The following is a 24,337-nucleotide window of genomic DNA, read 5'->3' as shown; positions in this document are numbered from 1 at the left end:
TAAGTCAGATCACAGAGATCTTCAGACAAGCTCAAGATACTGCTAGATCTTTGATTTTTGTTTATATTATTTTATTTATTAGTTGTGGAGTTATTTTTACAGCTCATAACTAAGGAATGTGAAAGGGTCATTCCATATGTGGAAACTTGAATGGTTAGTCAAGGGCTATAGCCCAGGTAGATGGGGGAAAGAAAAGAGAAGATTGTAATGACTTTGTTCGTAGCTGTAAGATAAGAGGTAAGAAACAATCAAGGTAATATCAGTAAGCTCTGTATCAGTGTTGAAATCAACTGATAAATCCAAAATAAGCAATTAAAATGGCATGACGTAAACCAGGCAAAAGGAAGATTAAATGAGTCTTCACAGGTTGATTTCTAGAAAAAGACATTAAAGAGGAACCTGTTTCTTCAGCTTGTTTGTTTTATTATTCTTTTTTAAAATGTACAGACCCAGCACTTGCCCATTTTCCAGTTCTTTAGAAAGGTTCATTCTGGCAATGGAAGATGCAGGACATCGATTGTGATCTGGCATTGTCTACCTTTCTGTAACAGGATATTAATGAGTACCGTATTAGCGCAGGACTAGGAAGTGCTGACAAGGCAAGAGGATAGTAACCTTGTCAATAACGTTATGGACCTGGCACTGTTTTCTTCTGGCTCAATTTTAGCTCATTAATATTTTACTCCAAATATCTGCAAGTTTTCTGCAAATTATACAGCCAGACCACTGCCCCCATGTGGAATCTCACCGAGGTCACTGTGACGCCACATGAACACAGGAGTTAGCCTATACCGATCCAAATGCAGAATCCTGGCCTAAAAACTCGGAACAGAAACTGATTTTACAGTTTTGAATGGCTTTAATGTTTAGTGATTTTCTGTTCATGATAGTTTCCCAGATGAGATTTTATATAAAGAAGAGCAGTTGGAGATGCTGAGGCATAGTCTCTGATTTGTCTTTTGCATTTTTAGACTGAATGATCTTCATTTTCTTTATTAGAATTTACCTCAGTTGAAAATTAGAATCTAATTTTCTCTGATTATAATGTCTTAATATACCATAATCTGTCTTTGAACTTTGTACATCACACACAGTAATTAAGGTGAAAATGGTGTTACTTCATTTCTAGACTTTGACTGTTATACATTAATGGCTCAGAGTTTAATCATGATGTCAATTAAGTGGGCTAATTATTAAATTAATTAAATTAAATATTAAACGGGAATTAAAATACAGACATTTTATTCCAATTAATCTTTTCTAGACGTTTTCTTTGTGTTGTTGCTCTTTTCAAACTTTGCCTCTTTTAATATTATCTATGCTATACCAATCAAAAAAGTCTGTTGTTGAATGGATTAATGATTAACTTATGATCAATGGACTCAGGGATCTGTGGGAGTATAGTTAAATTTTTTTAATTATTATTTTTGTTAATTTATTTGTCCAGTGATTGATTAAAATAAATTCTATTATGTATACATCTGAGATGTAGAAGGGCTCCTTGCACAAACATGCATAAGTAATTGTGAAAAAGACATATGCGCAAGTGAAAACCCCTGTTGTTCACAGCTAGAATATTTCAGGGCTTTATTTTCAAACAATGAAATATGACTTAATAAATTCCATTGTAACTACCCATAATAGGTGTTCATGTGCTCAAAATGAATACATTACTATAATTGCATTTTACACTCAAATTTGGTATTTATTCATAACACTGAATTATTTTACATATATATATCCTACCCATCAGTGGTATACCCAAATATCCTATCCATCACACACACACCCCACTGATCGCTAGGCTATTTGGAATATAGCACTGTATTTGAACTTGTAGATGATTTTAAATATAGTGCTGACCATGGTACTCTGTAACATGCTAATGTGGCTTGCAGTGTGTTGCTCGCAGTACACGGTATTTAATGCCATCCAGTATGATCACAGGTGGATTATATGAGCAGTATGATCATGATTGTAACATTTTTCTACTAGTTATGCTGGAAAAGGCACCAGCATCATGGACTTTGTTTCAGAAAGAATGTGAAATATCATCTCCTAACTTTGCAGAACCTCTGCTCTTATAGCAAAGGACAATGCAGCAGCAATCTAGTAATATTATGGGAGTTAAAGCTTCTGGTTATGATTACTTCCACTGAAACTTTGACTTCCAATTATTGTGGGCCTACATAGCATGCACAATTATGCACCATATCTTGAATATTGGAAGTTTCATGTGCCACACCTACGTATTTCTATTGCCAATGTGTCATGAATTTTTGGAGGAATATGGGTGACATTTATGCTGCTTTCAATGTTACAGCTTCATCTCCTATTCATTTCTATGGTGACTCAACACACTCCCCTCTCCATGTGAATGAGCTCCAAAAGGGCCACAGATATGTGACCTAAAAACTACATGGATTTATCATTTCCTTAAACCTTCCCACAGAGTCCTCTATTTGCCTTGGTTACTGGGCATTGCTTGAAATGTTCTTCTTTAAAATAATTTTTTTAGCTAAGTCTGAACAGTCACCTTTTTCTCAAAGTATTTTCAAGTCCTTTCTCCTTGCAGTATGGAAATAGATGTTGTAGGCTGTCCATCACCAGAAAAAAAATCACAGCTACATGAATGTATACTGGCATCGGTTTTAGGCATAGATTTTAAGTATGATCATGACTGCATAAGAATGAATATAGGCAGATTACTTCAAGTCTCAAAACACTTTCAAGCTGCAGAATCCTCTTTTATTCTAATGTTCCTGTTATTGTCAATTTTAATTCTTCCACATTCTCTTCTACTGATGTTTCAGAATGCTTTGGGCCAGTGGTGCAAGATGCATACACTGGCTCTGTAGGTGCCTGTTATGTGTTTTTAGTCACTTATCTATGTTTGTAAGGTGCGATGTGAAATTAAAGTGCTACATGTATTTTTAAATAATTATACCAAACTCAGAACATTTAATACAGTCATCAAAACTGGTGAACTACAAGATCAGAACTTCATTAAATATGTTTGTTACTGGAGTCTGGAAGAAAAAGCTATGCCTCTCTGTAAAAAGGGTGATAGAAGAATTTTAACAAATGAATATTTTCTTTCATTAATATTAATAAATAGTTTCTACAGTTTGAAACAGCTGTGGAATAAAATGTGTGTGTAAAAGTGCTTCTTTAAAAATACTGTCCACTGCCAACCTGTAAAACTGACTTTTTCAATACGATCCTAAGATTAGTATATAAAAATGAAAATAACTGGATCATTTTAAACTATTCCTTGCAATTTCCATTGTTTTTGTTTTCCATTTGTTGGAGGAGTTGTGCTTTTGTGCCCAGTGTCTATTTTAATTGATTCCTAACTTTAAGATATCTGTGCCAAAAGTGCTATATATGACGTCTAGGAGACCATTATATGAACATCATGACAAACTATGTCTTGTGCATGTAAACAGAACCTTGAAATCTGTTCCTTTAGATATCTGCAGTTTTGTTTGTTATTCTGTATTATACATCTATTGTATTTTGTGTAGCTGTGACTTCATGCATACCCAATCTTTACAACAAACCAGTAGCCCAGTCTTGCAGTCTTTACTCAATCAAAATGTTCAATAAAGTTAATGTACACTTAGCCTGAAAAAAAGATTTGTTGGACTGGGCCCAAACTTTGAATTTTAGTCACTTAACTTCATAATGGACAGAAGGAAATAAGAGCAATAATAAAGAGCCTTCAATTTTCTGGAATATTAGCCCATTTTAATATGTGTAAGAAACTGAGATTTAGGGCCCAGGCTCCCACTGATGTCAATGGGAGTTGAGCTGGGCTAATACTCAGCATGAAAAAGTAGAATATTTGCTATGATTTAGCCCTTTTACCATTAATGGCACAAAAGATCCAGAAGGCCATTAATTTTCTCCCTTCATTAAATAATCTACCAGTGTAGCCAGTTTCTACAGTGAACTCCTCCTCCTGCAGCCTTGGCATTGGGCCCTTGTAAGGGGCAGGATGGGAATGTGGCAAAAGTGTTACTGTGCCCCAGCTATTCTCCACTGGTGGATGGCCTGTTGTGATCAATAGTCAGCTGGGCTACTTTAAAGTGTGTGGGCCCAAGAACTGGCATCAGAAATCGGGAGTCTCAATCTAGGCACAGATAAGGCTTTATCTACACACAAAAACGGTACTGATTTAACGAAATCAGTTTAGAAACTGATGTAATTAAATCAGCTCAACCCCCTAGTGTGAATATTCTGAAATAGAATTAGGAGTGTCTACAAAAAGGGGATGCACCAACTAAAAAACATAGAATCATAGAAGACTAGAGTTGGAAGAGACCTCAGGAGTCATCTAGTTCAACCACCCTGCTCAAAGCAGGACCAACCACAACTAAATCATCCCAGCCAGGGCTTTGTCAACCTGGGCTTCAAAAACCTCCCTAGATAACCCATTCCAGTGCTTCACCACACTCATAGTGAAATAGTGTTTCCTAATATCCAACCTAGACCTCCCCCACTGCAACTTGAGACCATTGATCCTTATTCTGTCATCTGCCACCACTGAGAACAGCCTAGCTCCATCCTCTTTGGAACCGCCTTGAGGGAGTTGAAGACTGCTATCAAATCCCCCCTCACTTTTCTCCAGACTAAATAAGCCCAGGTCCCTCAGCCTCTCCTCATAAGTCTTCTGCCCCAGCCCCCTAATCATTTTTGTTGCCTCTCTTACATACAGTGCAACTCCTCCACCTTTTCTCCCACGCCTATATTTTCTGAACAGTTTATACCCATCCATGACAGTGCTCCAGTCATGTGAGCTACCCCACCAAGTCTCTATTATTCCAATCACATCATAGTTCCTTGACTGTGCCAGGAATTCCAGTTATTCCTGTTTGTTTCCCAGGCTTCTTGCATTCGAGTACAGGCACCTAAGATAACTAGCCGATTGCCCTACTTTCTCAGTATGCATCAGGAGGCTTTCCCTGTTGCACCCTCCTCCTTGTGTTTCCTCCCAGTATCCCACTTCCCCTACCTCTGGGCTTAAGTCACCATCCCCCAGCGAACCTAGTTTAAAGCCCTCCTTAATAGGTTAGCAAGCTTACATAAGTTGCTCCGCTGATTTTGGTAAATTAATACCGTCTTTGGGTGCAGACAAGACCTAAAATTCTGCCTATTGAGAATAACTAATCCATTGGTTAACCTGAATGGGCAGCATTTTGAGAGTCTTTTATTCGTTCTTTTTGGAGTGGAATACAGGGGGAAAATTGAAATTACTTAAAGAATATGAACTGGGCAGGCTCCACGTTTAGGTAACTGGCACACTTGGACCCAATACCACAGTCCTTTCCTAGTCAAATTTCCAGGTGGCTTCATGAAGACATCTTCAGGACTGTTTCCTGAGTAGGGACGATAGGTTCAATACTGCAAGGTGCTGAGTGCGCTCTGTGAAGTGCTAAGTGCCTCAACTCCCACTGACTTCAATTTATTTTTCACTCCCACTGATTTCAAACCTCTTCAAACTGAGGGTGATCTTTTAGGATCAGGCCCTGAACTAGGACTGCAGGGTGAGCACTTCATTGGTTATGTACACCAGTAATTAATGGTATTGTTTGTTTGTTTTTAGGGCACATTGAATCCCTATTGTGTGCTGTGGGATGATTCGAGAATGTAAGTGACAGATGTTTGCTTCTATTACTGTGGATTAAATATTCCAAAACACGTAAAAATATTTAATTTGCCAGACAGTCAACAGTGGTCATTATGAGGGCATGGAAAATGTGCAATTCACAGAGTGAAATTATTTCCTTTCCATACCCTGCAGTCATATTGTAATGCAGATTTGAAAGACAGTTTGTTTGTTTTTTCTGTTATTAATCCTGAATTAACAGAATATCTCACCAACAACTATCATAGAGTTTAAGGCCAGAAGGGATCACCAGATCATCTAATCTGACCTCCTGTATATCACAAGCCACCAACACTACCAAATGCCCACACACTAAACCCAACAACCCAAATTAGACCAAAGTATTACAGACTATATTAGACTAGTCTGTTATGTGCCACATGCAGCGAATAAAAGGGACTGAGATGCACCAGTCCTTGAGCCCCTGCAGTGAAAGGGAATTGATTAATTGAGATATACCCATGCGGCTGAGGAAGCTGAAGCTGCTGAAAGGTTTGAAATATTGGGAATACCGTGGGAGATATATTACTCATCAGTAGGTGGGACCATCAAAGAGTCATGATAAATACAATTTATATGGCTTTGCAATTTATCACATGGATTTCACCACCATCTGGTATGCATGTATAGGCACACTCTTTTATGAGAAGGTACTTTTTGTCTTGCTTCTGCATGTAAACTGATCACTTACCAGAGGTACAAAAAGCAGTCATTTGCTCTATAGTTCCCCAAAATATTTCCCCCCAGTCATTTTTGGAAAAGGTGGGGATCTAGGGACTTAGTATTAACTGTGAGGGCATTTTATGATTCATGATGACTTTCTTTTGGCCTGATAATTACTTGTGTTTGGGGCATTTTATTTGAGTCCATTTGATTATATTATGTATGGAATTTGTATTCTAATGTTGTGAGTTTTAAATTAATGCAAAAGCTCCCAGCACAATGGACAGATTCTTATCATTTATAAATCTAAATAAATAAATATGTACAACATTATACAATTAGCTGGGTGCCTTGGGTTGTTGGCTTGTTTTGTGTTTTGTTTTGTGTTCACTTTCCTCTAAAGCATCAGGAATTTGCTATTGCAGAAGCAGGAGACCAGATATTATGGATAAATGGTCTGATCTAGTGTTGAAAATCATGTGGAGCTCTGTTCTGCTCACATTCTTCAAAAATGGCTAAGTTCTTCACAACTCAAATTTCACAAGAACTTTGGGGATCAATCCAACAAGAAAGTAGACAGCATTTAGTAAAAGATGCTTAGCTAATCACTGTTCCACAACAGAAAAAAAAAGGTGCTTTAAATTAAGTGTTTTTCAGATACGGTAAATGTTTGCCTTTACCATCTACATCAGGTAGCTATAACTGCTGAAATTTTTAACCGTGTTCCTGGCAAGTTGCCCAGATCTTAATCTCAATGCACTACCATTCCATATGTGGTAAATTATATGTTTCTCTGGTGATGCTCTCAATTTAATATATGCTCCAGAAGTGGGTGAAACTTTCTTTTCCTGGATTTTAAACATTCTGCACAGGCTATTGTTCAATGATTAATAGCTCTTTCTTCATACATTCATGGAGAAGCCCCTGAATCTATACTGTGAGCTGTCTGATCAAGTCTGGCTGTGCATTCTTGTTGCATTTTTATGGTGAATCTTTCTTCTACTATTCTTATTATGTGGGTGTATGTGTGGTATGTCTAAGTGTTTGGAGAAATTATGTTTTATTTCATTCCTATCTGTGGAATAGAATTATATAACTTTTTTTATCTAGATAACTTTTTAGAAGGCTTTCCTTTTATCTATCAGGCTGACAGGCTTGCTGTCTGTCTATCTGCATCTAGTTATTGTTTTTGCATAACATTAAGACAGGTACAACTAACTACATAAAGGATCATAGCATGAATTATATATGTTAAAATACAATTTCTCATAGTGGTGCAGCATTCGTTTTGGCTGACACTTCCAAAATATGCAGTACCTTTATTATGCTGATTTAGAATGGGGTTCTTTAGAGGTTTGGCTATTCCTTCAGTGTCTCCACTTTCCCAGATGATTATCTGAGAAGCATCAACAGCAGAATGTATGACAGTGGAAGTTTATTTTTTTTCTCTGGAATTTGTGTGACCATTTTAACCTCTGCATTTCATTCCAGTTTTGGCCTTCCATAAAATTTTGGGATGCTGAATGTTTTTCTCAGCAAATCATGTGAAAACATATAAAGTATTTTTGATTGAAATTCTGAGCTGAATTGGTCCACTGTCTGAAAGCTTTTGAAAAAGAAATCCTCTCCTCGCCACCAAATTCCTTCACATGAGCAAAGAAAGATTTAAAGCAACTGCTGTCACAAACTGCAAGCAGTACATTGGACCCATATTCATTCAAGACACAGGGAGGAGAGGAACCAGTCAACCACCCATCTATCACCTCACATCCTTCACCATGTGCAACAGCTAACAAGCAGTGTGCAATATAACACACTGCTACAATGAGGGTACCTTTCTCACTGTTCGGTGCCAGTGCCATTTACAGATACAGTATCAGTGGTCTGAAAATTGGTCCACATAGGGCTTGCCATACTGGATTAGACCAGTGGTCTACCTAGTCTAGTGTCCTGACTGGCACTGACCTTCAGAAGAAAGTGCAAAAAAGCCAACAGTGATATAAATAGAATAAACTGTCCATAAGTAGGGCCCTACCAAATTCACAGTCCATTTAGGTCAATTTCACAGTCATGGGATTTTTAAAATAGTAAATTTCATGATTTCAGCTATTTAAATCTGAAATTTCACAATGCTGTAATTGTAGGGGTCCTGACCCAAAAAGGAGTTCGGGGGAGGGGGGAGGTTATTGTAGGGGGGGGTTGTGGTACTGCTACCCTTACTTCAGCACTGCCTTCAGACCTGGGCAGCTGGAGAAAGGGGGCTGCTGGCCAAGAGCCCAGCTCTGAAGGCAGAGCCGCCATCAGCAGCAGTGCAGAAGGATGGCATGGTATGGTATTGCCACCCTTACTTCTGCGCTGCTGCTTGCAGAGCTTGGCTCTCAGTCAGCAGCCGCCACTCTCCAGCCACATGGTAAGGTATTGTCACCCTTACTTCTGTCCTGCTGCTGGTGGAGCACTGCCTTCAAAGCTGGGCAAATGGCCAACATCCGCCATTTTCCAGCCACCCAGCTCTGAAGGCAGTGCAGAAATAAGGGTGGCAATACTGCAACCCCCCTAAAATAACCTTACAAAACCCCTGAAACTCCCTTTTGGGTCAGAACCCCCAATTTGAGAAACACTGGTCTACCCCATGAAATCTGTATAGTATAGAATAAAGGCACACAAAAGACCAGATTTTATGGGGGGAGACCAGATGTCATGGTCTGTGATGTGTTTTTCATGTCCATGAATTTGGTAGGTATGCATAAGTGATATTTTCATAATCTTTTACTCATCTGACCAAAGGCAATGTTTCTTAATTTCAATTAGTGGTTTAATTATGCTCAGTAGGACTGGACGGGAGCTCAATATATAATCAGTCAAGTCCCCTGCACTGAATTCAGGACTAAATAATAACTAGACCATTCCTGACAGGTGTCTGTCTACGCTGTTCTTAAAAGCCTCCAGTGACAGACATTCCACAACGTTCCTAGGCAATTTGTTCCAGTGCTTAACTACCCTGGCAGATCCCTTTCTGCAGTACTGCTTCCTGGGCAGTCATTTCCCATTTTGTATGTGTGCAACAAATTGTTGATTGTTCCTTCCTAAGTGGAGTACTTTATATTTGTCCGTATTGAATTTCATCCTATTTATTTCAAACCATTTCTCCAGTTTGTCCTGATAATTTTGAATTTTAATACTATTCTCCAAAGTACTTGTAACCTCTCCTAGATTGGTGTTGCAACCTGAGTAATGATAAGGAGGGGGGGAAGCAAGAAATAACAGCCTCAGAAGCAATCTGGTACATATGATGCTGCAGCTGTTTCCCTGTCTTCTGAATGGCCAAGGCACTTGCCCTGATACTGTTTCTCCATCCATTGTCAGCCACCTTGGCCACTGACATTGAGTCACGACACTTCATTACCTTCCTGTTCCTTCTCGCTATTAATGGAGGCTTAGTCATATGTCCCCAGATGAAATGACATCAGAATTTCCCTCTTCAAATTAGGACCACCATCAGCCTACCCTCTAATTCCGATATCGGCTTCCCTGATTGTTCGACCTTCCCGAATACATTTGTTAAACTAGAGCTAAAGTTGCACATCAGTTCACTGGGGTTTACCAATAGAAGTGCTTAGCTAGGAGATGACCAGTGTTGCAGGAACTCTGCTATGACCCCTGCCCTGGGCTCCCAGGATCCATTTGCTATGCCTTGGTAGCTCTTTTGGAGAAATGCCTATTCCTTGTTTTGTATGTAGAATCAACATTGCCAACTCTCCATTTTGTGCAGAAATCCTCTGATGCTGCAACAGAACAGAGGAAATCTCTGATCTTTCTGGAAGACTCTATGTTCCGTTCGGAACTGGAAATAATAGATGTAGAATCTCATATACTAGAAAAGTATCAGGTACTAAGGCTGAATCCTGGTGTGTCTAGATGAGGATAGCTTAGCAGTGAAAGGTCACTATACTCCAGCTTTGCACTCCTCCAGTGCTGGAGCCATTCTGTTTAGGTCTGGTCCCCATTATGGCATCTGGGGATCTCTGAAGGATGTCCAAGCTATATCCCTGTGCTTGCTGCAGAGAGGGATAACATCATGGGAGCTTTTATGCTATCTGTGTGCTATCTGAGGATTTTCCCCTATGCTGAGAGGCTCCTTCTCTGGCCAGTGAGGCTGGCCTTAGGGAAGTTTTGCATAAGTGGGGCAGGGCAAAACTATTGTAACTCACAAAGGGATCTGAAGTTGGGTTTTATTGGCTAGCTCAGCAAAACTAGTCCAAATGTCTTCTGCCGATACTCCTGAGAATATTGGCTGTGTCAAGTCAATCAAGAAACCAGGAGAAATGTGACAAAACTCAACCAGCCCAGCTCAAAACTAATAAATAGCCCACAAAACCTGCATTTAAATATGTACTAACAAAAATGACAAAAACTGAATTTAAAATTTTAATATATAGCATTTGGAAAGACATTCTTTTTCACAAAAATTTGAGTGTTTTGAATTTCAAGTCTGAAATTGCACAGCACTCATAAATACCACTTTGGATAATTTTATTTTTCTTGCAAGATCGTACTCATATAAGACTCATTCCCTATGTGCACCTTTATTCTTTTCGTGTCTTCAAACTGGCTCTTCTTCCCTGGTCTAAAAAACATCTTCCTTTGCCAAAGACTTTAGTGTTCATGCTGGCTCCTATGTAAGTTCTCAGCCCAATATGCAACTGAGTCATGAGGAGTCTTCTGCAGGTAGTGGAAGGGTTAATTAATCACTCATCTAACTAGATGCCCCTCAAAGAGATGTCCCAGCATGACATTGAGCAGTATGGATGAATGTTATGTGATGCATTGCTAATGTAAGAGTGGCCACCTCGAGTTTGTCAATGACCTCAGATATAATTGAAAGAAAATAATGTGGTTCCATGCAAAAGAAACTGGCCCATTTGTCAGTCATTGGCTTTAGCTGTTTAACTACATACATATGCCTATGGCAATCACATTGGAGCAAGAGAAAAAAAGGAACTAAAGTGAACAAAGTCACAGCTTCATTCACATGAGATAGTTTTAGTAGTGGAAGACTCCAGCTACTGGGAGTAAAAAGAGACTTGGGCATTATTTTCAGTGTTGTAAGCAGATCCTATTTTAATATCTAAGATGTCCTACTAAAAAGATACATTTTTTGCTTATGCCTCAACCAATGCTTCAGTGAAAGTGAGCTAACCAAGAGCTATGTGTACTTACCATTCCTTGGGAGATCTTATAAAAATGAGGAAGGGTGATTTAGTGGGTAGGACAAGTGACTTGGACTTGGATTCAGGACACCTAGGTTCAATTCCAGGCAAAGACTCCCTGTATGACATGTATGCCAACAAGTTAAAAAAGTATGGATTGGATGAATGGACTATTAAGTGGATAGAAATCATTGGGCTCAACAGGTAGTGATCAATGCCTCAGTGTCTAATTGGTAGCCGGATTTTAGTGCAGTGCCAAAGGGTCTGTCCTGGAGTCAGTTTTGTTCAACATCTTCATTAATGATCTGGATGATGGGATGGATTGCACCCTCAGCAAGTTTGCGGATGACACTAAGCTTGGGGGAGAGGTAGATACACTGGAGGATTGGGATAGGGTCCAGAGTGACCTAGACAAATTGGAGGATTGGGCCAAAAGAAATCTGATGAGGTTCAACAAGGAGAAGTGCAGAGTCCTGCACTTAGGATGAAAGAATTCCATGCACTGCTACATGCTGTGGACTGAATGGCTAAGCGGCAGTTCTGCGGAAAAGGACCTGGGGATTACAGTGGGCAAGAAGATGGATATAAGTCAACAGTGTGCCCTTGTTGCCAAGAAGGCTAACGGCATATTGGGCTGCATTAGTAGGAGCATTGCCAGCAGATCAAGGGAAGTGATTATTCCCCTCTATTCAGCACTGGTGAGGCCACATCTGGAGTACAACATCCAATTTTGGTCTCCCCCCCCACCCAACTTGGCTGTTCTCAGTGGTGGCAGATGACCGAACAAGGAGCAATGGTTTCAAGTTCCAGTGGGAGACGTCTAGGTTGGATATTAGGAAACACTATTTCACTAGGAGTGTGGTGAAGCAATGGAATGGGTTATCTAGGGAGGTGGTGGAATCTCGATCCTTAGAGGTTTTTAAGATCAGGCTTGAAAAAGCCCTTGCTGGGATGATTTAGTTGGTGTTGGTCCTGCTTTGAGCAGGGGGTTGGACTAGATGACATCTTGAGGTTTCTTCCAACCCTAATCTTCTATAATTCTATGTCCTTGGGCAAGTCACATCATCTACCGTGTGCCTCAGTTCCCCATCTGTAAAGTGGTGGTAATAGTGCTTCCCTACCTCACTGGGGGTTGTGAGGCTAAAATCTGTTAATGATGGAGTGGTACTCTGCCACTATCATGAACTGGGCAATATGAGTACATAGATAGACAGAATGACATAATGCATCACATGGTTTTCAGTGAGCACTGACCAACTTTTTAAAAACTCAGATAATATTTTTTCTTTTAGTAGTAGGTGTTACTTTTTGGCAGGCAATATGTCACATCTGCTGCTTGCCCTTAAAATCGCCCTTGACTCGTTAAGGAAAGGATTACTACCATTTGGTGGTCCTTCCCTGCCAATTTCTGCAGCAAAGATGAGATAACAGTATGGCACATTTTCATTTGTCCATATGGCATATATCTGTCATAGCACCATGTGCCCCTGAATACCCAATTGTCTGGAGGGCACCAGAGAAGCAATTAAATATTTTTTTTATTACCTTAAAGGTTTTGTTCAGGTTCGGCGTGAGTTTTGGCCAGTCTGATTTGTTCCATTTTCTTTTTCCAATCAGGTTCACCCATTTCTAATTTACACTGACAGGAGTTCATACCTTTACCCTAAATGTGTGGCAAATTATGAATATCTGCAAGCAAAAAATGAATTGTGATATTCTACAAATTTCAGGAATTCACTCCAGGCCAAAATTTTGGTGTTTCTGCCAGTAAAAATATATTCATGGCGAAAAATATTTTTTTAAAAATCTACTAGCTCCAATAATGGTTGGCTTTTTTTCAAATTTGTGCATTTTTTCATTTTGCCATTTTTCTTAAAGTGAAAATAGCTTCTTTTAGAAAAAATGAACGTGAAAACAAGATTTTCCCACAGTTTTGCCTGCAATGTAAATGGTTTCTCATAACTCTACTGTACCCACAGACTTATAACTTATTAGCATGATAATTTCGTGTTGCTAAAATTGAAATGGATCATTGATCTGTCTCTCCCGCCTCCTCTCTTTCTTCTTTAAAATTGGGTGATAATGGGTCTAAATCACTTTTTGCTTTTTACTTTCAGGCCAGTTTTGCCACCTTTTGAAAAGATTCAGGAAGAGACTTTGAAAATCAAGACAAAGGTGTCTCAAACTGAACATCTTAAAATTGAGACACCCAAAATCAGTGGTGACTTTTGAGGAAAAAAAAATAGCACAAATCTTACTTTACATGTCCATGTAAAGTAATATTTAATGGTATTCTTCTGGCCAAAAGGGCAGTAGAACAGGGCTACATTTTTCTATAAGTAAAATAAAAACTTATTGAAAATGACAAAAGTGTACAAAAATGAATATAGTTGACTTCTTTGGAACTATAACCGCTTACACCAACCGAGGCTCTGCCTGTTACATTGACTTAAGTTGGAATAGTGGGTGCCCAACCTTTAGGAAAATTAGACTCTTGTTGTCTTGAGCTGAGCTGCTTTTAAACTATAGCTGCTTTTAGAAATTTTTGGCTTCCAGCCTAGTGAATAAAAGTCCACCCAAAGTCCACCTTCCTTGTGACTGATGAGTCAATCCCAGATTTAAAGCTTCCATGTTTGTGTTTATGATATCTGTTCAATATCTTCATCAACGACTTAGATATTGGCATAGAAAGTACGCTTATTAAGTTTGCGGATGATACCAAACTGGGAGGGATTGCAACTGCTTTGGAGGACAGGGTCATAATTCAAAATGATCTGGACAAATTGGAGAAATGGTCTGAGTTAAACAGGATGAAGTTTAACAAAGACAAATTTAAAGTGCTCCACTTAGGAAGGAAAAATCCGTTTCACACATACAGAATGGGAAGAGACTGTCTAGGAAGGAGTACGGCAGAAAGGGATCTAGGGGTTATAGTGGACCACAAGCTAAATATGAGTCAACAGTGTGATGCTGTTGCAAAAAAAGCAAACATGATTCTGGGATGTATTAACAGGTGTGTTGTGAGCAAGACACGAGAACTCATTCTTCCGCTCTACTCTGCTCTGGTTAGGCCTCAGCTGGAGTATTGTGTCCAGTTCTAGGCACCGCATTTCAAGAAAGATGTGGAGAAATTGGAGAGGGTCCGGAGAAGAGCAACAAGAATGATTAAAGGTCTTGAGAACATGACCTATGAAGGAAGGCTGAAAGAATTGGGTTTGTTTAGTTTGGAAAAGAGAAGACTGAGAGGGGACATGATAGCAGTTTTCAGGTATCTAAAAGGGTGTCATAAGGAGGAGGGAGAAAACTTGTTCGCCTTAGCCTCTAAGGATAGAACCAGAAGCAATGGGTTTAAACTGCAGCAAGGGAGGTCTAGGTTGGACATTAGGAAAAAGTTCCTAACTGTCAGGGTGGTTAAACACTGGAATAAATTGCCTAGGGAGGTTGTGGAATCTCCATCTCTGGAGATATTTAAGAGTAGGTTAGATAAATGTCTATCAGGGATGGTCTAGACAGTATTTGGTCCTGCCATGTGGGCAGGGGACTGGACTCGATGACCTCTCGAGGTCCCTTCCAGTCCTAGAATCTATGAATCTATGAATTCTCCATGGCCAAGTTAACTATAAATGTACCTTACTTAAAAGATAATTGTTCCCTCATAAAACTATCTTTATAAATAGCTTTATAGAACTTTGTATGGATGAATCTGTAAATACCACATTACATATTCAGAAATTTCTTATTGTCCTGCAGAAAAGTGCTCAACTAAGACCCCAGTTCTAAGGAGTAACATACTCTGCAAGTAGCCCCTCTGATTTCAGTGCGCAGATACTTGTGGAATAGAAGGACTGACCCAAAGTCCACCGAAGTTAATAAAAAGACTCCCATTCACTTGAGTAGGCTTGTATCAGGCAATAAGTTACTGCTTAACATGCAGGGATGAGGGTGGGAATCAGGCCTTACTATGGATATTTTTTAAAACATGATTGTGATGACTAATAACATTATACTGTGATGCAGAAGAACTTATTCCACTAACATTCTGCACATCTTTTACTAGAGAAAATTGAGGCTTTCTATTTAAAAAAAAAGAGAGAGAGATCTTTTTGATTTAAATAATTATAAAATGAATCAGTATATATGGGAGGAATTCATAATTTAGGCCCTTATTGGCACACTGCCTTTCAGTAACACCTACACTTCTCTGAATAGGGAGATGCATTTCCTGCTAAGAATTACAGCTAAAAGAGGAAATTAATTTCATCATTGCTGATAATTTTTAATTACTGCTGCTAAGTGATGAATCAATCTCATTTTGTGAAGAACACAATTGCTATTTATTGCTTGTGTATACATATATATTGTGGGAACTAAAAATAATGGGGGGGGTTGAGATGTCAGGCAGGTATAATTTTGAAATGTAGATAAAAAAGGGTTAGTTGGTGCAGGTTTGCTCTCGAGTTTTAAAGATTGGAATATAATCTTCAATTTTGAAACACAACATCCTTACTTGACTTTAATCTGTTGGTGGGTTTGTAGTGCAATATGAGAACAGAAGATAATAGTCTAATATCTTGAAGTAAGGATGAGGACAGGACAGAAGTGTATCACAATTTAATTGTACCATCTGTGTTTCCAATAAAAATGGAAAGGGTGAATTCATGAGCTTAACTAAGAGAGATAGGAGATAAATTTCAATTAGAGTCCCTATTTTACATATTAATGGTCACTGTGGCATGCTGAGGGGACGGCATCTGTGCCTACTACCTGGTCTTGGAATTTGATTGAAACTAGTAGGAAAACACAGTACATGCATATATCTCTGCCGAGAGCTCTTCTGACACTGTGGTGAATAAAACACTGTACCTAGGTGGAGGGGTTAGTTCTCATGATGTCACTTGGACAGTGAGGCCACCAAAGACATTATGTGACTCTCTGATGTTCTGTCCTGAATCAAATCTGTCACATTACAGTGTAGAGTGCTTGTGAAGGACTAGTGTCTGTTGACACTGTCCAGCCATCATATTTTAAGTCTTCTAGTGGGTCTTTCCATCCTTCTTTCATTGAGTCATAGTCAAAGAAGATTCTCACAGGGAAGTTGGTAGCCATTCAGAGCAGAAGTCCATACCACCTAAAGAACTTTGGGTGGCTGTTCGAGAGAGCCGGACCAGTTTAGTTAGAACACTGATCTCTTCATTCAACTTGAATTCACACCATATGATGTTTTTGATCATTCAGCAATGGTATCCAACCTCTTTTCAATATTGACAATGAGAGGCCATGTTTCAGTCCCACAGGTCAAAACACGGACCACTCGGCTTCATCTCTCTGCTTATCGGGGTGTTTGGTTCACAAACGATGTTGTTGATGAAGCACCCCATTACTGAAGATGCTTTTGCAGTGAGGGCTTTAAGTTCTTCTGAAAGCCACCCATGTCATCACCAACAGATCCAGTGAAATCCCCAGTACTCTCTGCTGGGTTGTGTCCCACTAAGATGCTGAAGCCCTCAGACTGTTTGAAATTGCTGATTTGAAGAGTTTTTGTTTTACCCCAATTAATATTCAGGCCAATTCTTGCCACTGAGCTTTCCAGGGTTTTAAGTGCTGCAACTAGCTCATCCATTGATTCATCAACTACCACTATGTCATCAGCAAAATTGTTCTTAGAATCAAGGCATATGCCTAAGATGCATTTACTAAGGGTATGTCTACACTAGAAATGTAAGTCAACCTATATTAGTAATTACTGTAGTGGTGCATGTCCACACTACCCTCCTTGGGTCAGTGATGCATGTCCTCACCAAGAGCGCTTCCACCGACCTAAGAAGGGGAAGTGTATGGAGCTCCACTGGAAGCTCCCTGCTGGGAGCCTGGCTGCCCCACAGGCTCATGGGCTCCCTGCTGGCTGGCCCCCCTCTGCTCCCTGTTAGGTTGACATATGTTTCCTGTTACACTGCTGTTTATAGCCGTGTAGTGTCCCCTTACCTCCCTGCTGCTGGAGTTTCCTCTCTGCAGGAATAGACTCCCCCAGCAGGGAAAAGGTCAGGGGATGGCAGTAGTGTTCCAGCAATGGGGAAAGGCTCTGTCAGTTCTCCAGCACTGGCAGGGCCGGCTCTAGGTTTTCTGCTGCCCCAAGCAAAAAAAATTTTGACTGCCCTCTTCCCCGCCCTCCCCCCACACACACCCTCCTGCCGCCCCAGCCCTGGATCACTGGTAACTCGCTCCCAGGGCAGGTCATTCAGCAGGAATTTTGGATGTGCACAGAACACAGACAGGATTGGTTCCCATATGGTTACAGAACTGCAGTAAAGTGGAACAATTTTCAGCTTGTATGATTGAAGGCTACCTAGAGGCATATTATAAGACTGTCCTACATAAATGAGGAAAAGTTGAGGTGCCTTTATTATTCTTTTGTTCCATTCTTTGTTTCTATGGGGAATTTGCCAATGCAATATCACTGTCTTCCTTTTAAACAAATAAAACTAAAATTTAATAATAATAATAATTAATAATAAAAAAAGCAATGGCTGTTGAAAATAGCAATTCCAGTCCTAATAACCACTGGGAAGCATTTATTGCTCAATTTTATCCTACTTTTTCTACAGCAAGTTACAGTGGATCAGTATATTTGATTTGGGAGAAATGAAGTAACAGCTGCCCAAATTGAGCTTGAGCACTCCTGAATTTTGAGGGTGTTCAAATCTGGAAGGCAGGTGCTGGATTCCCTTTCTGAATATTAGCTAAATCTGGAAAAGAAAAGTCAATTGCTGCTTCCATGGCTCAGAAGTGTAAATCCTCTTATGTGCCTGGTACTGTATCTAAAGCTGCCCAGTCTAGTAGAACCTCCCCTCCCTTACTTCTCATTTTAAATTCTAGTGGGATCCACGTACCTGCCTTGCTAGGCTTCAGATAGAGTGGTGCAATGTCCATTTAGTCCACCCAATTCTTTCTTTGGGGGAGGTCCCAGGGCTGGGACGGCAGGATGTGCGGGGGCGGGGGAAGAGCCCATGCTGGGGCGGCAGGACGTGCAGGTGGGGGCCAGAGCTGGGGCAGCAGGAGTGCGGGTGCAGGGGGAGAGAGAAGAGCCCAGGGCTGGGGTGACAGGAGATGCGGGTAGGGGGAGAGCCCAGGCCTGGGGCAGCAGGAGGTGTGGGTGGGGGCCAGAGCTGGGGCGGCAGAGGGTGCGGGGGGGGGGGGAGAAGAGCCCAGTGCTGGGGTGGCAGGGGGGGGTGCAGGTGGGGGCCAGAGATGAGGCAGCCGGGGGTGTGGGCAGGGGAGAGTCCAGGGCTGGGGCAACACAAGGGTGCGGGGGGAGCCCAGGGCTGTGGTGGGGGGGCGGCAAAAAACTTAGAGCTGGTTCTGTTCCTAACATTTACAGCAAGCTGCAGCATGAGGTTTCAGTTTTCTACACTCCTTCCCCCTCCCTTTGCTGTTAATTGCGGCCGAGGGAATACTGGGAAATGTAGTTATTTCCCTGCACCAGGGCTGGCTCTATAGGCAGGGAGCTAACCAAGGAACTAGCTCCCAGGGCTCCCTGTTGGTTCTCAGCTCTCATGTTGGATTCTTGCACTCCTGCAAACTTGCCGCCCCAAGCACTTGCTTGCTTTGCTGGTGCCTAGATCCGGCCCTGAGCACTGGAGCCCTTATGCAGGCAAAGGCTCTGGCAGTGGGGAAAGGCTATCAGGTCCCTGCTGCTGGAGCCCTTCCCCACCCAAAAAAAGACTCTGGCAAGGGGGAAGCCTCTGCCAGCTCCCTTCTGCTGGGGCTTTTCCCCTTTGCAGGGAAAGGCTCTGGCAGAAGGGAGGCAGCTGGGAAAGGTTCCAGCAGCTCCCTGCTATTGGAGCCCTTCCTCACCACAGGGAAAGATTCTGGCAGTGGAAAGGCATTGGCAGAGCCTTTCACTGATACACCACAGTGTGGATGCAGCCTTATTTTCACTGTGACTTGTAATTACACATATACTATATACTGCCACCAGTGGAGTGTAGATGTAGCCTAGGAATCACATGCATCTATCCAAAGATGAAGTTTTGCCCATAGAACTTTGCTCTCATTTATAGTGCTGTAAAATTAGGAGTATCTCCACTGAAGTCAGTGGAGTAGATCAGCATTACACTTGTATATGTGAGTTCAGAATTGGACCCAGATGTTCCAGTCTAGTAAAGTATGTAAGCACATGCATAATTTTAAGGACATGAATGGCTCTATTGAAAGTAATGAGAATATTCACATGCTTAAAATTATGCATGTACTTAATTCCTGGACTAGGTCAGGGTGTTAGTCTCTGCTACCTGTTTTTGGAGCCGTGAACTAGAACTGTAAGGCCTATTACCTGCTCTGTGAATATGTCCTATAAAATTTACTAGGAAGGTAAGTAACAGAGTTCTATGGAAATGTAATAAAGACCTAATCAAATTATTCAGAATTCTATGGAAATGTAATAAAGATCTAATCAAATTATTCAGAATTCTATGGAAATGTAATAAAGATCTAATCAAATTATTCTGACATTTTATGGAATATAATAAAATTTGAACTGTCAATAGATTTTTCAACTATCCTCTAGAATTCTGTAGCTGACATATACATTTCTTGTTTTCTACAAGATAGTTTAAAGAACATGTAGAAAGTTTATCATTTCCTCTTTCATTCTCTAGAAGATTTTTTAAGGGAATTTGCTGAGCTTTCCAATCCGCTCAATTTTCAAGACTTTTCTACATGAACAAAACATTTATGACCGTGGACAAAAATTAGAAAATATCCTTTATAGTATCTATCAATGTCTAAACCTTATGGTTTTAACAGAAAACTAAAGTATAAATTGCAACTATAGAGGTGGTGGTTACATAATAAACAACCTGTTAAGGAATATTATGGTACCAATACCGTATGTTTAATAATAGCAATCTGTTTAGTGATATTACTAGCTATTTTTACAAACATCTGAAAAGTAAATCTCGGTTCCACAAAATCATTATTATTTCACAGAAAATATATTGTATTTTAATGTTGTATTTATTACAATTATTAGGTTAGGATACATATTTGCTTTGCAATTTCAGTTTCCTCATCAGCATCATAACTAAAGTTTATGGTAATCATTCATAGAAAAAAGTAATGGATTGCAGACAACTTGGTTTGGTTTCAAAGCTGAAATGAAATGTAAGGGACTGAATTACAAAACGTGCATAAATTGTTTATAGGTAAGTGAAATTATGCTCAATTTTGCACTGTGGCATTGCACGGCATCGGAAGATAGAAAGGCTTTCCGCTAGCATACATATATTCATTTGTAAGAAGTATGGAGAAGAGGACTGTATATAGCTCAATGGGTTATATTTTTCCACTTTCAGAGCTGTGGGTCCAAATGTGGTTGAGTGCCTGGTGAAGCAAGATGGTCATTATTCTACATTACAAAACCATAACACAGTTCAGCAAAAAGTCTAGGATTAGCATAGCAATTATGATAATCATAGCTAATGTTTATTGACAGAGCTTTGAAGTATACATTATACAGTGCCTCCATGTATAATTGACCCTGCTTGTGATGACAGGAGGGTTTGAACCTAGGACTTTTGGTGCTAAAACTGTGCCGCTATTTCAGTGAGAGGACTAAGGGCTTGTCTACACTGCATACTAAATTGGCGCCACTGTGATCAAAGCAGCGGCGTCGATTTCGCGGGTCTGGCGAAGATGCGATGAGTCGATGGGAGAGCACTTTACCATCAACTTCAGAACTCCACCTCCCCGACAAATGGAAGTTAAGTCTGCAGAAGAGCACCTCCCACCGACACAGGATGGTGTAGACACCACGTTAGGTCGATGTAAGCTACGTCGCTCAGGGGGTGATTTTTTCACCCCCCTGAGCGACGTAACTTACATCAACTTAAGCAACAGAGGGTCCTGTGGCACCTTTAAGACTAACAGAAGTATTAGAGCATAAGCTTTCGTGGGTGAATGCCCACAGGACTCTCTGTTGCTTTTTACAGATTCAGACTAACACGGCTACCCCTCTGATAATCAACTTAAGTGTCAGTGTAGATCAGTCCTAAGGCCCCAGCAAAGCACTTAAGCACATCCATATTTAGCAAAGTATTTAAGCATGTATTTACCTTTAAACATATGATTAAATTCCACTGACTTCACTGGGAGCTAAGCAGATACTTAAACGCTTTGGTGAATCAAGGCCTATATTCTTCAGGGCTTGTCTTTCTGGTGCCTTAGTCTGCACCAGCAGGGGTGTAAATTCTAATGCACACGAGCAGGCCCGGATTAACTCTCCTGTGGGCTGGGGCTATTAGATTTTGTGGAGCCCCTGGGGGTTTGGAGTGGGGGAATGCACTCAGGGCTGGGGCAGGGGATTGGGTGCAGGAGGGGGTGCAGCTCCAGCTGGGGGATGAGCTCTGTGGTGGGAACAGGATGGGACAGGGGCTTGGGGTGCAGCAGGAGGTTCGGGGTGCGGGCTCTGGGTGAGAGTTTGGATGCAGGAGGGGGCTCCAGGCTGGGGTAAGGAGTTGGGGTGCAGGAGGGAGCGTGGGGTGCAGGCTCCAGCCAGGAGGCATTTCTTTGGGCATTTCCTGGTCGACGGTGAAACAGGACTAAGGCAGAATCCCTGCCTGCCCTGGCTCCGCGCTGCTTTGCTCCCTGAGGTGGCTGGCATGTCCGGCTCCTAGGCAGAGGGGCCAGGCTGCTTTGCACGATGCACGCTGCCCGTGCCCACAGGCGCCGCCACCGCAGCTCCCATTGGCCATGGTACCAGGCCAATGGGAGCTGCAGAGCCAGCGCTGGGGGTAGGGGCAGTGTGCAGAAATTCACTGAATGCCCCTCAAAAAGTTTCAGAAAGTACTTGCTGTTCTGATGTATCTGAACATTCAGACTAATAGTGTGAAATCCATAAAAATAGCTGTACTGCAGTGACAACACTTGGATGTATTAATAGATGTAAAGACTGTTGGCCAGCTTCTGCTGTCCTGACTTGAATTTTGTAGTGTCTTAGCCAGTGATTAGCCTTTGGCCATGCTTACTTATGTTCCATAGTATCTACCCAGCAATCGATAAGGCAGTATTCAGAGTGAGAGTGGCAGACTCTGGCCCCTATAGCAGCAATATTTCTGTGTATTCCAGTTTGTTGTCATGGGTGTGAACCATTCTGTGGATTTTGGTCAGCAGAGTATTAAGTCACCTACTAAAAGAGGGCTAATTATCAATGGACTCCTGTCATTGCACAAAAACATTCACTATATGTGAGAGATTGGTAAAAGAGCTTAGTCTTGAAACTTTAACAAAAGATGTTCAATAAGATTTTAATTCAATGTATTGCCTACAGTGTTATGCTTCTAATTCCCAATCATGAGGGTATCTAAAATCCACCAAGGTCCCAAAATTATATTCTCTTGTTTCCTTATAAGATTAGTTTATTCTGGCCAAATAAAGAAGTAGAATTTATTCCATTGCTCTGTTATCTTATCACAATTACATTTATCTTCCAGTTATTATTGTGTCTTAGCTTTACCATGTGCCATGTTGCAGTTGAATCTAGTCTGGCACTGCCTCCCTGGAGTTACTGATACAATTTGCATTGAATTCTTTTTTTAAAATCACTTCACATTCTCTGTATGAGTTAGTCTGATTGAATTCCATTGAAAGATAAATGCTAGAGGCCAGTGTTATGTTCTCTGTCATTTGACTGAAGGAATATGCTTACTATGAATGCAGTTTCACAGCAACAATAAACAAGAATGAAATATTTAAAATAACTGATTTATTTTTTATTTTCTTAAGTCCTGAATATTTTTTAAAGATAGTAAGGACAATGTTTATACCACTTACCACTTAATATGATTAGAAGATATTTTTCTTAAAATTAAGCTCTGCAGGATGACCAGGCTTAATAAGAATAATACAAATATATCTCAGGATTTAAATATGTTTAAATGGAAGGTAATATGCTAGATGAACAGCTTCAAGAAAAGCAATTTCACTAAAAATGTACTCAGCTGAATAGCTGCCAGATTATGGCTCAATAGATTTTTAGCTAAAGCATTGTTTATTCGTGATGATTTTTTAATGTTATCATCATCTTCTCTGATAAAGTTGAGTAAGAGAGATTTCCTGTATAGCTAGTTAGCTAAATGTAATATACATATGTATTGAAGTGCATGAGCTGGGGATAACATCCTACAATCCATTCCATTATTCTGAGTAATGGAGAAAATGATATTATAATTCTAAATTCCACATGCTTATTACTCCCATTACATCTGTTATCCTAATGGTGCAATTTTGAGCAGCTGGCTTTCCCCTCTGCCCCCCACTATTCTGTGAGAGAAAGGCAAAATGTTTATCTTTTAAGTTACTGACTTGTTCTTGCATATCTCAGAAGTAAGCATGTGTCTAACTTTAAGCATGTGATTTCAATAGGACTACTCATGTGCTTAAAATTAGGCACATGGATTGGGACCATAGGGCCAGATTCTGTCCATCCTTAGTGACATGGATGATTATCTTCCTCCACAAATAGGCCCATTGATTTTAATGGCACTACTTAATAGATCACACATAGGCACACATAGAGCAAAGCATTATTCTAGTTGTGAATAAACAAGACAGAATCAGGCTCATAATGACCTTACCACGTGTGACAAAATTAGAGCTAATCAGATATGAAAATGTCTGTTTAGAAAGTAGGTGAGGCATTTGTTTAATCTTATATTTCTCAAGATTTTTTCAGAGTAATAAGAATGCCTATCCTTTCACTCTAGGCACCCTTGATATAACGTAAAATATAAATTTGTCAAAT

General features: G+C 40.4%; 1 protein-coding gene across 7 annotated transcripts in view; it reads left to right on the top strand.

The window, feature by feature from the left end:
* Positions 1-24,337, top strand: part of ADGRB3 (adhesion G protein-coupled receptor B3) — a 600,799-nt gene that overhangs the window by 371,985 nt on the left and 204,477 nt on the right. For all 7 annotated transcript variants that reach the window (XM_054023981.1, XM_054023978.1, XM_054023982.1 and 4 more), the window contains one exon: positions 5,609-5,652. In XM_054023981.1, coding sequence (XP_053879956.1) covers positions 5,609-5,652 — 44 coding nt within the window. The remainder of the gene's footprint in view (positions 1-5,608; positions 5,653-24,337) is intronic.

The sequence above is a fragment of the Malaclemys terrapin genome, chromosome 3 (genome assembly GCF_027887155.1).
Source record: "Malaclemys terrapin pileata isolate rMalTer1 chromosome 3, rMalTer1.hap1, whole genome shotgun sequence".
Taxonomy (NCBI): domain Eukaryota; kingdom Metazoa; phylum Chordata; order Testudines; family Emydidae; genus Malaclemys; species Malaclemys terrapin.
This window is presented reverse-complemented; position numbering and strand designations above follow the sequence as displayed.